Consider the following 14956-nt stretch of genomic DNA (forward strand, 5'->3'; position numbering starts at 1 on the left):
ATAAAGACGAAGGACATAAAATAGCTGAAAGCATCTCTGAGGTTCTTTTATAGCGCACTGAGGGTAAAAACTGGCCCATAAATAATTCAGTACGTGCACGCGTGCCGATGTGTGCGCAGCGAAACGCGAACGGAAGTGCCGCAGCTAGCTGCTCGCCGATCGCACGCATTACACAGCAGCGGAATGAAGGAGCGCATCGTGCTCGGTTCTGTCAGAACCACAGAAAACGGCCATACGGGCTTTTGAATGTACTCGGGCCTGCAGGCGCGAGCGCTGTGCGTGCACCCATTCACGTGCGACCAGGGAAAAGAAATTGGGTCACTCGCCTGAACAAGCCGAGCACCTGGTGACGACAGAAGTGAACTTGGTGGTGACTGGTCGAAGAATTCTTGGGTGGCTGCAGTGGAGTTATGAAAACGCAGTCGCCGTCCGCCCAGATGAGACCCACGGTACAGTAGAAACCTGACGGTTTGTGGGCGACGGGAAAACGAAAAGAAGGGAAAAGAAATCGATGAAACAACCCGATAAAAGTTCCGCGCGTGTACGCGCTACCGCCGTTGGAGCCAGCGCATATATATATATATATGGAAAGGTCGACGTAACACTCTCTTCTCGCGCGTGCTCGGACGGCGGCGGAAGAAGCAAAAGATGCGGTCTTGAGAAAGCAGCGGCCGCCAGCGAGATGGCAGAGCGGTTTCGCAACTACAGGCTTGCAAAGCTCGCGCGGTCCGCTGTGATCTCCCAGCTCCGGCGGCGGCCGAGATATCGCACTACAAAGGTGTGGGCCGCTCCGCCCTCTCCAAGTAGCTGCTCGCGCGCGCAGCGCCTGCCGAACCCGCACGCGCTAGTCTGCGTTGCGTTCAGTATTAGCGGTTAGAGAAAGCAAATCCGGCCGCGCGAGATGTTCGTCAGACGCAACTGCATCAATGGAGCCTAGCGGCCAGCCCGTTCCATCCGCGCGGAGATGAGCTCCGGGCGCCGCTTCTACTACGCTCGCCGCTCCAGCTTCTCTGCATTTTTTTCCTCTCCGCTTCCTCCCCAAGCCGCGCAGATGCCCTAAGCCCGGGCCCAGACCACTGATCTAGCCCTGAGCGCGTGCACGGTAAAGGTGGGAGCATTCCAGCGGACCGTGCACACTGTATCGGAGCGGCATGCAAGCGCGGCGGCGGCGCGCTTTTGACAGCCGCGGGCGGATGGGAGGCCAGCCGAACGAAAACCGATTAGAAAGACATACGCAATGCGACCGCGCGCGCGCTCGAGGCCGCGGGTGTGCGGAACGGCAAATGAAAAGTACTAACAGCTTCTCAGGGCATTGCATCCGGTGCGCCTGATCCTACAGCGCGACAGCTCCATCCTTCCTTGGGCCGGGGTCACATTCCTCGTCCACACATCGCACGATCGAAGCGATTAAAAAACTCCAAAATCCGGAAGGACCGCAGTCCGCAGTCCCACTGGGATGCTTGTTGCCGTTTCTCGCGCTGGCCGCCAGATGTCGCGTCAAACAAGCTGCTTTTTTTTTTTTGTGTGTGTGTGAGTCCACGTCTTTTGGCGTCAAATATTGTTGGATACATAAAATTTAACTTTACTGCTCTTAAAAAGTTTTTTTACACTTTTTGTGCTCAAATAAAATGACCATTACCAGTATGCTCAACTTTTTTTAACGGTAGCGCCACTAGCGGACAACTCAAACAGCCTTAGGCACTATAGCCTTATCATCAGCGTCGCCATCATTTATTTCTCGCATCAATTCACAAACGTACGGCAAGGCTAGCAAGGCGTGCGGTGGCTAGGAACAAACGCGTTTCACAGTTGTGACCGCCATCCGACTTCTCCAAATCGCTGTAGGTGAGTGTGCCCCATCGTCGTCATTTTTGAGCGGCGCGCTTTACTAAGCACCTGATGACCTAGTGATATCCTGAATGCATTGGTCGGGCCGAGGAGGCGTGGCTACGGGCGTCGTGTTTGGGAACGCGTGCGTGTTTTTGAAAACGGTTTGGATATCCACGATGGTAAAGTGAGCTTTTAACGATGGTAGGGGGACAGTGGTGGTGTGTTTTTGAGAGCGTCTCGCCAAACGCATTTTATCGTAACTTTAAAGCAGCAATGAAACAAAGGCACGTCGCGCGATCCAGCACGATGCTATTTTTGATAGCGTGTAACAGTAGCTGCGTAGTAGCGATAGCTATTCAGAAAATGCAGCCGAATAGCTCGAGTCGTCGCTCTACTGATTTCTGCTGCATTACGTTGAAACCACTTTTTTTTTTGCCTTGAATGGCAGAGATCCTTCTTCAACAGTTCATTCTCTGTAAGCAATGGGGAGCTGAGAACTATGACGTAATTTGTCTCGAACAATATAGTCAGCGTGTAAGGCTGTTTTTGGTATCACCTGCTTTCATTTTTTTTTTTTTCTAGGAAGCCTTATCTTTGCTTCGAACCTACAATTGTTCCATCGTGTTGATCCCTCAAAGGAAGAACTGCGTTTTGCAAACGGCGGCGTTTTTTTGGTCAGCTAAACTGGTTACGGGTGAAACCAGGGCTTAAAGTCGAAGGGGGGGGGGGGGGGTCTCAGACCTCTCCGCCTCGAATACTGAATTAGGACTGAATGAGTACGAAACAGGCTCTTATCTTTATTTTTTCTTGTGTGTTTGTCAAGGCTCACAACAATCCTTCTGTTTTTCCGACAATTTATACGTAAGTTTTAATAACAAGCCACCAACATATTTTCTGGAATTCGTCAAGGAGAAAAGCGATTTCTCCCCTAAAATTTGTATAAAACGATGCGGCAGACAGGCTTTCAAGCTGCTTCCCTCTCATTCTTTCCGTGCTCGATGGAGCCAGACTATGGTGGCCAGACTTAAAGCACTGAGTGAAACTATCATGGAATAACTAGTCTGCCCTCAGTTTCGTTCTTTTTATAGGCGCACTGCACTTCGTGCAATAACTATTTTTATTTCTGTTTTAATGCTTGAACGTACTGTAGTCTTTCGTTCTTTTTTATTTTTATTTTTTTGCAGCAAGCTGCTTTGAATGCATCAGTATGCATCAGTGAAGTATGTAGTGGTGCATTACATGCACTGTCGAGTGCTGTCGAGCTCTTGTAGAGATCTCGTCGCGTTCTGTGTTTTTAGGGCACGTTTATAGATTTTACGTGTTGCGTGACGAGTGAGCACGTGCGGTTGTTTCTGGTTTGGGGCCTAATTACGCAACGAACGTATAGCAAAACTGTGACAAAACCTGTCATTTAGACCCAGCTCCTATTGGTTGACATGACCACCGGTCAGAAGCGACCAATAGGAGCAGGGCTAGTCGATCGTTTTTTTTTTTTTTTTATATGTTCTGTTGTTGCGTAATTCATGGTCATTTCCGACAATCTTCTTTGAGCCAGGTGTGTGCAACTTGCAGTCATTATGTTGCAATCGGCTTATGCAAGTTGTAAATGACATGTGCTCACCTAACGTCGCGGCATACACTGAGGCAAAATTTCGCAATATAACACAATTACCAAATTTCGAAGGCGTCGTAACATCTGTAATGCTATTAATATCGTTCTTCATTTTTTTATTTGTTCTGATTGAAGCATTCTCTTATGAAACATTTTCTTATAGCATTCATGGCTGGCATATAATAGCTAGCTGGAACTTTTCTCATGTGGTGTCAGAGCCATTTAATGGAAATAAATTTTCACCGCGCAATATTTTTATCTTTCGATCTTTAACCTAGTTCACTTGTTCGCAGCGCGTGGCATTGTAACTTTGCTAGCCACCCCTTGTGAAAGTGAAATCCCCGGCAAAGAAACAACGCCGTCTTACCTCTCGCCCCTTTCAGTGCGAGGCGCTGATATATCGTGTTTGTGGCTTTATTTCGTCAGCAAGAATGACCATGTGGCCGCGTGCTCTTTGCCTTTCGGAGGCACCTACGTTGGTCACGCATTTCAAACCCCTTTGGAGAGGCCGGAAAATGGGGGGGGGGGGGGGGGGGGTGCAGTCCCAGTGGCATGACTCGCATCTTGAGAAAATTTCGCGATAAAGAAGAAAAAAAAGGTTGATGCAATTTTTCTCCAGAACCCTCCTCCGCGCATTAATAAATCTGCCCCTGTTACCGTTACTGCCTTTACCTTTTAACACCAGCCGCTACAACCGCTCATGTGCCATTGCTCCCCGGCTTCCGTCGCCGTTGGTAGGGCCCTGCACGATATTATGGGACACCCGTTAGCGGGAGGGGCCTGAGGTAACCATCAAAACGTTGCTATTTCCGTCGCGTATCCCTGTGCCTGCGCGTTATCAACCAGGAAAACGGCTGGAATAGCAGGCGACACGTGTGCACCCGTCCGCGATTCCGCCAAAATGGGCATCGTTAGCCCAAGGACGGAGACGCGAATCGTGATGACATTCTCGGTCCAGCAATCGGCGTTGAGGGGGAGGGAGAAAGCGTGATGTGTCCTTGGCCCGTTGCGGGACCGGCCGCCTCCTCCACGTGTTCGCTCCATTGTAACCCGCCCTTCAAGAGCGGAAAAGGAAGGGTACGTTCACTACTGTATAAAGTGGCATTGGCCGTTGAGCGGCAGTGGACTTTCCTTATGAGTGGACTTCGGATCCCCGACTTCGCTCGGCCGATCTAGTTGTGCCAGCTGCATTCACTGAGTGCTGCTCCGTGAAACGACTAACTGCGAGCTATCGCGGGTACGTCTCCGATTCGCGTTTACCCCTCGGAGTCATCGGCAGTGAAGATGTTATGCCTTCGTCCAGCTTAGGCTGTATAGATACACTAACCTCATGCGGTTTTTATAGCAAAATGTCAATGTCTTGTATTTTTTAGTCAGTACTTTGTCAACTATCTCTCACAGTGAATCCTTTATATTTCCGGCACTTTTGTTTGCTGATTGTCATAATGTTTATGGTACCTTTAAATTCTAATTGTGACATTTATGATTGCGATCATAATAATTTATAACATTTGTATGACGAAACTTGAATGAGGTAATTGCATTACATATATTTTTCGATGGGCATATGCCGTTGCAAACCTACACCGAGAGCGCCGCTAGAAGCTGTGTGGTCCAGGACTGGCTAAGGCCTCGGCGAAACCGATTTGGCTGGGCTGTAGGGCGTGTTTGGGTGAGATAATAGATTTAGCATACCGTGATCCGCGATCCGCCACCGTGGCCCTCCACCGCTCGTGGGCGCACAAGCTGATTGGTCCCAATGCGGCAGGTCTATGTGCCGATATCAAGTATGTGGCGCCATCTATCGGCATCAAGGGGATCTGGGCATGCGCAGTGGAACGCACGGTGGCGGATCACGGTAGCGGATCACGGTGTGCTAAATCTCTCTAATCCTCAGCTTTCCGTGTGCAGTCCTGTATCCAGTATGACGTCGCCTACGACCCCTTTTGTGAAAGCGTCGTAACTCACTCTCGGTTCTCGAAGCGGCCCTGTAATCGATGGCAGAAAACCGGGTGTTCGTTCTGCTTTCTGTACAGTCCATCGGGAGTCTGGTTGCTGTAATCAAGCAGAAGCGCAGCGTCATGGCGGCCTAATCATCACGACTGTTCACTCTGTACGCACGTCCAATCGAGACAAAGGAATTGCCAGTAGTCGGGGCAAAAACAAGTCATGCTAACGGCATCATTGTCGTCCCTGGGCTGGGGCGTTGATATGATTTCCAGTGCCAACGAAATGTGGGCGGAAATAGCATTTAGCTCCGTATTATACAGGAACGCGGCGAGAGGTGCGATCATAAAAGACGGCTGGAGAATGTTATGCGCCGTTGGCGACTAATGGAGGACAGGTCATTCGTGTGGGCCGCGCTATATCTCAGGTCGAGTAATGGTTCAGGCGGAGACACGTTGGAGAATAGTTCCCGGCGTTTTGGCGGACCGTCGTTCACTATCGTCCCAATGGCTTTCGCTTTGCCGCCGCGGCTTTACCACGGCGCTGAGATTGCTCGCCGCGAGACAAGTTTACGGTTTCTGCCCTGGAAGTGAAATTCTGGGCGAGCGTGCTGACGTTTCTCCTTCACCCCAATCCCCCCCCTGGCCTTTCGAAGCTACAGCCGGCTTTGCACTCGTCACCTCCGCAGTTCCATGCAGCATGGGTTGAGGCTGCAGCTAAAATTATTCCAAACCCGGAGAGAGATGACGCTTGCTGTTGGCATTCATCAACGATATCTGTCTGCACCTTCCCCGTTAATTTATTCCATGGCTGGAATTTATTATTGGCACGGGCAGCGCGGTTATTTTTAGCTCTGGTTACCGCACTTAACTGCGGTCATCGCGAATTGTGGTTAGGCGTTGTCACACAGCCAGGCTGCCACCGTTCTGTTACGGCAATTGGCGGCCCATTCTTTGCAGTTAATTGACGCGATTAAAGCATCCTAATGCGCGGCAAATAGGATACGCGCAGGCGCCAGCAGTGCCTCTGCTGTTAAACCTCCCGCAGACCATCCGCGCCAGCACCTGTCGTGGATTTCGAGCGCTGGCGTGATAGCGTTTTTTCTTAGCGTAAATAATGACACCTAGAATAAAATAACGTCAAAAACGAATTCTCTTGAGGATTGCTGACACCTACCGAGCCGGTGCAGGGCAGAAGGGATAACTGCGATAGGTCGTGGCTGCCATACAAGCAGTTTTGTCCACAGCCTCATAACAGCTGCCGCCCGTGCGGCGCAACTCAACCGGTCAGCTTGTTCTACAGATGTCTGGTGCCGCGGCGTCGCTAAACTCATTCGTATCTTATTTTATTTTGCATTAATAGTGTTGATAATATGACGGTACCATGCGTAGACTGTCTGCTACTGCGCTGCCGTCACCGGAATCGCACACGGGCGGCGCCGCTGCGGTAGGCTCGCGGCCACCCTACTCGCGGCATTCGGCGCTGCGAGCTTTGAGAACATGTCTGCTTTGGTGATATGGCTGAGGCCGGACCTTTATGTATACTTTCACGTAATTAGCAATCGCCGCACAAGCGATGCTGAAAAGATATGACGGGGCCTATGCGCTGTTTGAGCGCTCTCGATCGGTATTCGAAGGTTCTGTAAAAGTGGCATCAGATGTCACTGTAAACACCGCCTATTATTGTTTTTGAATCGGGAAAGAGAAGTGCACAATTGAGTAGCCCAGCTCGTGCGCGTTTCGCACTCGTGCTCCGACGCACGCATTCTGTCCACAGACGTCGCCATCCCTTCGGTTACCTATAACACTTAACCGTGGTCGTCTACCGCGGTAACCGCGGTTACCGCTAACTGCAGTGCAGTTACCATAACCAAGTTTAAGTGTGCTCGTGTGACAAGGCACGTTGCGTAGTCCCAACGAGGATTCGCCTTGGGATCGCTTTCTTTACTGAAGGTCGTCTTCGGAATGGGTTCGGCTGAAGTCCATGATGCCTGCTATGTCGCACATTCCCTCCACACTATTATCAGAAAAGGGACGTATAGCGCAGATGTGAAACATCGTGTTTCAGACACCGCTACGGACGCTAGGAGCTACCGCGTCTAATCCAGCGTGTGTCTGCATGCCGCAGATCCAACGTGAAAGCCCTGCTTACTAAGTTTTGTAGAAAGGTGACCGCCCCGACTTCTCCCAACTTCACTCGCCTCGGTGGCTTTCGCCTTCGGCTGCTGATCCCACGGTAGCTTGATCGATCCGGATCGCAGTGGCCATATTTGAACGGAAGTGAAAAAGAAGATACATTTATGTGTTGTACGACATATGTCTACGCGCATCCCGAGCAGTCGACTGCGGTGAATCTTATGCCGATGTGCTCGTGTGTGGCTCCGGGTCTTGAAGCCCCATAGTTTACAAATTTCCTCCTAACTTCTCGGCGTGCCCTGCCCACGGCGCCTGGGACGCTTCTCGACAGCACCTGGGGATTAAAGGACAATGCCGTTTTTTTTTTTTAGCAGTTTCGAGTTAATTGCTGTTTAACGTGTCCCGGAACTTCCCGGAACGTGTGCAATACGAGATTTAAAAAATAAAAACAGCCACCAAAAATGGAGGACGCTTAGGCTTCGCCTTTAAGAGTAAAACGCTATAGCGTTATCGGGCCCCGTTCGCATCGCCTTCTCATGCTCTTCAGTATCACAACGACACACGTCTCGTGACACGTCACTCCTTTTTTGTATTTAGTGCGGGGTGACATTTCACTACTGCCTTGATTTTAACCACCAATCAGATAACCTCCGCTTGATTTCTTCCTGCTTAAAGTGTGTATCTGCTGTCCTTTAACTAAAGCACATTACTTTGTGCCCAGACACTTGCCCACCACATATACAATTGCACTGAAAAAGAAAAAAAAAAGACAATGGTCATGGGACCTCGATTACCTTTCTTATCTGAACGCACCCTCATACAATTGTCGGATGGAAAGTGAAAGTGGTGCTGCCGCTTACTGTTTCGTACGGCGAGTGTCGGCTGACTCGAATAGAGATTTAACCTGATGGAGATCACGTGGTATTGTTGACGTATATACCGGTTAACTGACCCATAGCCTCCTTTGAGGCTATGACCGACCACTCCAACGCAGTCACAGTGGCCGCGGTTACGCCCACACCTGTCGGTGCGCATGCGTAGGAGGGGTCCTGAAAACCGGTATACGTCTACAAAAGCACTTCTCCGGCAAGCTAAATCGCTCTTGGACCAATTGCTGTATCCCTCTACTTGATATATTTGTCGGCTTTATAAACGAAAAATTATTGCATGCCTCTGGCAGGTGTTGGTAGTTGGCAGGTGGCGTGGACGGGCACTGGTTTATCGGCGGATTTTTCCGACGTTAAGAGACCGCATGATTACGACCGATTTGACAGGAACTGGCAACTCGGGATAGCTTATTTGAGATGGGAAGGTGAGGTGCGAGAACATCCTTGCAAGCTATTTGGTGCATGAATTTGCGGGAAGGTTAGCGCACGAAGACAAGGACGAGACACACTGAAGACAGGACGCAATGCTATTAACTGAGTTTACATTGCAGGAAACACCCGCTTAAATAGACCGGCTGTTGCCAAAAACAAAGAGAATGTAACGTGAATTCTTATCATCTGGTTGCCTTCTCTGCCTAAGGGTGGAACTGCCCTTTCCCGTGCTATATGGCCGCGAAACCTTCAAAACTGTATTTGTTGTTTTTAACAGCCGCCGGCATGCGGGCTGATCACTGTGATTCTGGCACGCGTATCAATTCTGTATCCCGTGTTTGTTCATGCTCGTTGTCGCGATACGACACGTTATCATTTTCTTTGTCGCGAACGATGCGCCGAGATCTGTCTCGAAGATTCCGATAACTTTCGTATGTTTCTACAATGTTCCAGGTTGTGCTAGTAGCAGTTTGCGACTTTATCTAGATGATTCTGAGCAGCCTTTAAACTGAGCGTTGACGAGTGTGACGGGCATTTTTTGTTCGACGATCGACGAGCACGTTTGTTGCTATCGCCGCCGCCGAGTTGCTTAGTTCTTTTGCGGGCGCAAGTCAGCCCAATAGTTTCTTCAGTGCAGTCACCGACTCTTCATTTGTGTCATCGACCTTGTCACCACCACGTGACAACATAAGCGAACGGGTACCTTGCAAACGGGGCCATTGTTCTGCCGCGTTGTCTTTAAATGTGTTGTTTAAGAGTACCTGTGATTCGTTGCCAGTTTGTGCCACACAGCACAGCATGTTACGGGCGCATCTGTGGGTTTGTAGTAAAGGAAATGTGCGAGTCGAAGAGAAGCGCTGTGGAAGGTTTTCCACAGTTGTATTGCTGCTTCGCGGCGATACGCTGCAGCTGGCCAGTCCCGTTAATCACCAGCTGCTATTGGGAATGCGGCTTTATGGAGCTTTGACGTTTACCTTTTACGCATTCCGGACCTCCCTTCCAGTGATTGCTTTGCTTTCGTAACCTGAAGAAATTTTCCCGTGACAGCGATTTCCTCGTGCTGATGCAGTCAGGGACTTTAACAAGGTTCTTGCAGCAGCCAAGGAATTCTTTTCTTCTAAGGAATTCTTCCCTTCTAAAAGTACCCGAGGCGCACAAGTTTACGTTAAAACAACTCCAAATAAGCTGAATTATTCCGTAGCTAACCCTTCACAAATTTGGCTTTTGCGGCCTCCTTGCTGCTTTAGGGCGGTAAAGCGCACAAGAAGTGTCTCGCTTTTTTGTTTTGTGTCTTGTTCACCTTTTATCTTTTTTTTCGCGTTGTCGTATGCGCAACTCCCGAACATCTCAAACCTTATGAGAGTCGTAGCTCGATTCCGACTGCCTTTTATTTCTCATGTCGTAACGGTTCTCCTGTTTGTGAGCTTTCGCCTTAAACCGGTGATCACAGCCCGTGATAGAAAGCACGGACTCATTGTGCTGCGGCATGATGCTGGTTAATTTTGTGACCTCACCGTGCCTTCTGCATCCATCGCTTTGCCTATCCTCCCTTGCAGTCGCTCTGTTGGTGTAGCAGCGATTCACTTGACCCAAGACCCGATAGATCTTCTGTGTGCAGTGAGTGATAAAGCGGTGTTTAGCAGCGGAGGCTTCAACTCAGGGTGTGAGGTTGAAGCAACGAAATGGCTTTTCTTCCTCTATGGCTGGGACGGAGAAGTCTCACAGACGCCTCCTGCTTTTTTACCGATTGGGCCGTCGCTCAACCCCTCTATCGCTCGGCAGCCACCGTCCGCGGTTAAATTGCTTTGGCGCCCAAAGAAAAAAAAAAAAAATCTCTCGCTTAAGCTATGCCGCAACGAGGCGGCATCGAGGAAGTTGACAACGGTCATCGCACTTTCCGCCGCCGTCTCCGCGTCCGCCGCGAACGTCGGCGCTTTTCACGTGCCCTTGATGCATGGGAAGGCGGCTGTAGCACAGGCAGTCAACTGGTGGAGGGCGCGCTTCTGAGCGGCCGTTGATTGCCTGCCACGTGACGTCTCTGGAGGGATCTGCCACATTTGCTGCCGCGATCGTCCGCGGTACACATGGGCGAGACACCCGGAACCGTACGTTAGCTTTTAGCGCGCGTAAATTCCCACGAAAAGCCGACGCTGGGGAGAGGGGCGGGATGTGCGTGGAGGACACTGACCGCGTTTGCAGAGTCGCTAGGAAAGACTGCGCGCCACAGGATGCCGCGCGCCTGTACTCAGCTGTGACGTGCTGGCTGTTCTCTGACTAGTGCGCTCAGTTTTTTTCCCTTTGGTTTTCAAGAGCTTGACGTGATTGAGTAGGTCACGTTTTGCTAGCTTGCGTGACGGTTAGCAGCGACTGAGAGGATGTGCTTCGCGCACCGAGGGGGACGTACTCGAAACGGGTTCTGAATTCCAGAGCCTCGTCGAGTGGCGCAGCTAGTGCATGTCCGTTGCGTTTGCGTTGAGAAGCTGCAGTATAGCTTATGTGTACATAGTAGGTAACAAGCGAACTCGAAACGAATGTGAATCCATGCAGGAACCAGACAAATGTTGGCTCTAATTTACTGCTATTTGCGCATCCTTTAGATGGAATGACCACCAGGGGAACTGGTTGGGAAGACCCGTTTTGAGAAACTAAATGATATAATTTCACCGGAGCCCTCCGCTACATGCTTCCCTCGTAATGTGCGTTGTGCTCGTTGTGCTATAAGCGCGTTGGTCAGTCTCGACCTAATCACCGGAGCGCGATGGCTGACTTAACACGTGTCTACACACTGACGGCAACCAAGCAAGAGCAAAGCCCCGAAACAGCGATTGCTGTCATATGTGCACGACTGCGAGATTAAAGGGTGGGTTTCTGTCGCTAGCTAGTGAGGTCGGTCATATCATCCCTTTATATTGACGCCCGCGCTATACTTCGTGTTGGCGCCGCCGATCGCAAGCGTTGGTCTAAGTCCAAGGCGCTCATGTTCACTTCTTACACAACAGCGCCACTGGCTTTTGCACTCGGCTTCGCCGGCCTTTGAGCTTGGGCAGCAAAAAAACACTATGGCTGGGAGCGTGGCCCACTCATAATTTATGCTGCTCAGAGTCTGAACGGCATCGGCTCGGGATGCAAAATGCGGCTCTGCACTTTCCGGCAGTTTTCCCGCTTCGGCCAGCGGCGAGCAGGTGTGTTTTGCTGTCTCGTCGTCGTCTTTCGAGGCTTTATTTCCGTTTCGTGCATGCATGCGCCGTGCCCAGCCATGGGTGAGGCGCGGCGGCGTGCGGGGCTCGTGAAATAAGGGCGGATTCCCCGCCGTGCTCTTGTCAGAGTGGGCGCGCCTTCGTAATTGTCGAGCCGCATAAAATGAGACTTCGAAAACTTTGCTGGAAATCATAGCTTTGGCGTGGGCATGCAGAGTCATCTCCACCGCAGACTTGTTCTGAAAACCAGCCAGTATGTATACTTTTTCTAGTGAAGAGCTAGGTCTCTGTCGCACTGATTTCAAGATATCGAGACTTTCTGGCTTGTTTAAGTCCTAAATTTCCTGGAAAGTACATTTGGAGGCCTTCGCTTTGTTATAATGCATGAAGTCGGGCGTTAATATGTCGAAAAAAGAAACGCGGAAATAGTACGTGCTGTTATCGAGTTGCTTACTAACAACCCCGACCAATGATCCCTGAAGCGCGAACCCCGATTTAAATAGACTTGCGGGTCTCTGCAGGATGTCTGTCTGGTCGTGCAATAGCCACGGAATTCGTAGTAATGACTCGTAAATTTGCCCTGATACCGATCTCTCTCCATCCTCTGTGTCCCGCGCTTGCATAGATCATAACGTGATTGCAAGTGATTATGATGGCTGCCTGAAACACTACGTTGATGTAGATGAGGTTGACTTCGAGAAGATTGGTGTTAGTCGACTGAAAACGTTTGCTGCTGGTCCCGAGCAAGACGAGATCGACATGCTGTTCCTGCATTAGTTGCAGCATTTTCTCGAGATCTGTTGAAACTTTGGCATAACCATGGTAGATAAAGTGCAGGCAGATGGAGAGAGAGAGAGAGAAACTTTATTGAAGCAAGTGAATAATTGAACACAAAGCGAAATGAATGAGGGCTGAGAAGAAGCTCTTTTTAGCAGACGACGCCGTGCGAGTCTTGTTTATCTTTGCAAACAGATGATACGAGGGTGCCAAGTCAGTGCAAAGGCGGATAATTACAGGCTTAATGAAGATACAGCCAAACCCGATAGCAAAAGATGGTCGGAAGCAGGCTATTCGGGCATACGTTAAGTGCAGTAACGGAAACGCTTCCGAAGGCGCACTATTTTGAAAACTCGGGTATTTTTAAGACGAAAGAATTTATTGCCTCATCGTTGTCGAAGCAGAGGGTGTCACGCTTTCGAGAGCGAGAGTTAAAAATAAATTAATAAACCTTGTCTGCACCGGCGATCGAACCTCCATCCCTTGGATCCCCAGTCTAGCGCTGTACCAACTGCGCCACGCCCCGGACTTTTTTTTTTTCTTTATTGCCTGGCTTTGGCACACGACAGCGCCGCGCCCCGGATCGGGAAACGCTCTTCATAATTCCCTTGTCTACAGTGAGAATGATAGCGAGATTCCTCGAGTGCCAGATACTGCGCCTTTCCTTTCTTGGAAACGAATTATAGAACGCCGGCGAACTTTGATGCGTTAAATTGAATGCTGGCTGTGTTCGACAAGGGGGCGCACGAGGTACCGTCACGACAGGTCATGACTTCCGCCTCATCGCACTTCAGTGGTCCAAAGTGTCCTCTAGAATTTTTTTTTTTTTTTTGAATGAGCGGTAATGCGACCGCAGTTTTCGCTAAGTGTTCACTGCAGTTACGTAATTCATTGTTACGTTGCCTTCGCTCATCAGCTACTGCATCTAATTCGATGTATTAGGAATTGAGAATTCATTGGGAATATTTATTTTAATATATGTGTCACCGCTGCCACAATGCGTGTGTTGAATTACATCTCGGGATCAAAAGTCTAGAGGCGGTAGCTGTTGAACACTTTGCGAGGAGCGATGGCAGTTACTACCACGAAATGCGCGTCTTCTTACGGCTCCAATAGCAATTGGTTGAGTATGTTCATTTGACTTCTCATCGCTTATGGAATGTCGTTTTATATATGTAACCTTCTATCTTTTACCGGATACCTGCTGGTTTCTGTGGTGGGTCATGTCTCGCCCACTCTTGTCTTTCAAAACTTTAGACCGCGACATTTGACCGTGACGTATTCTTAATTTTCTTTTTTTTTTTTTTTTTAATGCGAAGGCAGTTGAACTATGTTGGCGCCTGAAGTGTCCCCAAAATATGTCGCCGGAAGTTGGTCCCCTCGTGGCGTCATCTGTCAGTGACCGGATGAGAGTTGTAAGTCATAGTATAAAAAAGTGTTGTATCAATCAGCGACTCATGAGTCGTAACGTGACATGAAGAAAGTGTCCAGCCATGGGTCATGTGAGGCATGGGTCGGGTGATGAAACAAAGTGCTTAGTCATGTCATGCGGGTAAGCAGATGTGCAAAAGCGTTGACTAGGGAGTAACCAACGTCGCGCCAACGGTAGTGATTTCCCAATTCAGTTTCTGCAGTAACCTTCTAGGGTTTTTTTTTTTTCTTTTCTTGCGAAAGCAATAAAACTCTAGGTTTCGAGCCTTCAGCTTAGCGCGGCGGTAGCCACGTCTTACCCACGTGACGCTGTGACGTCACACCCCACGTGACACTAGGGTGAGAGCTAGGCTACCAACTCAAGCGGTCGGCGTAGCGCGGCGGTAGCCACGTCTTACCCACGCGACACTGTGGCGTCACACCCCCACTTGACACTAAAGTGAGAGCTGGGCTACCAACTCAAGCGGTCGGCGTAGCGCGGCGGTAGCCACGTCTTATCCACGTGACGCTGTGACGGCACACCCCACTTGACACAAAAGCGAGAGATGGGCTCCCAACTTAAGTGGTCGACATGGCGCGGTCAGAGCCGCGGCTCAGTTGGCTGGAGCTGCCAACTTGGGTCTCTCGTTTCACATGAGACGGTTATGTCAGAATCAGCCTGCTAGGACCCTGGCATTCACGTTACTCCTAGAACCCAATAAGACACGT

General features: G+C 50.0%; 2 protein-coding genes across 4 annotated transcripts in view; one reads left to right on the forward strand and one right to left on the reverse strand.

The window, feature by feature from the left end:
- The window catches only part of LOC146209292 (WD repeat and coiled-coil-containing protein-like), a 51305-nt gene extending 49841 nt beyond the window's left edge, over positions 1-1464 (reverse strand). For all 3 annotated transcript variants that reach the window (XM_084599108.1, XM_084599097.1, XM_084599089.1), the window contains exons 1-2: positions 1299-1464; positions 327-462 (exon numbers count right to left, since the gene is read on the reverse strand). In XM_084599108.1, coding sequence (XP_084455234.1) covers positions 327-462; positions 1299-1353 — 191 coding nt within the window. In that variant the 5' untranslated portion in view covers positions 1354-1464. The remainder of the gene's footprint in view (positions 1-326; positions 463-1298) is intronic.
- Positions 1465-1688: 224 nt separating this feature from the next.
- Positions 1689-14956, forward strand: part of LOC146209294 (glutathione S-transferase 3, mitochondrial-like) — a 31889-nt gene continuing 18621 nt past the window's right edge. Inside the window, exon 1 of the mRNA XM_084599145.1 lies at positions 1689-1845. The gene's annotated coding sequence lies outside the window, so the exon portion shown is untranslated. The remainder of the gene's footprint in view (positions 1846-14956) is intronic.

This window comes from Amblyomma maculatum, chromosome 1, assembly GCF_055883805.1.
Source record: "Amblyomma maculatum isolate TAMU_Amacu chromosome 1, ASM5588380v1, whole genome shotgun sequence".
In the NCBI taxonomy this organism is placed as follows: domain Eukaryota; kingdom Metazoa; phylum Arthropoda; class Arachnida; order Ixodida; family Ixodidae; genus Amblyomma; species Amblyomma maculatum.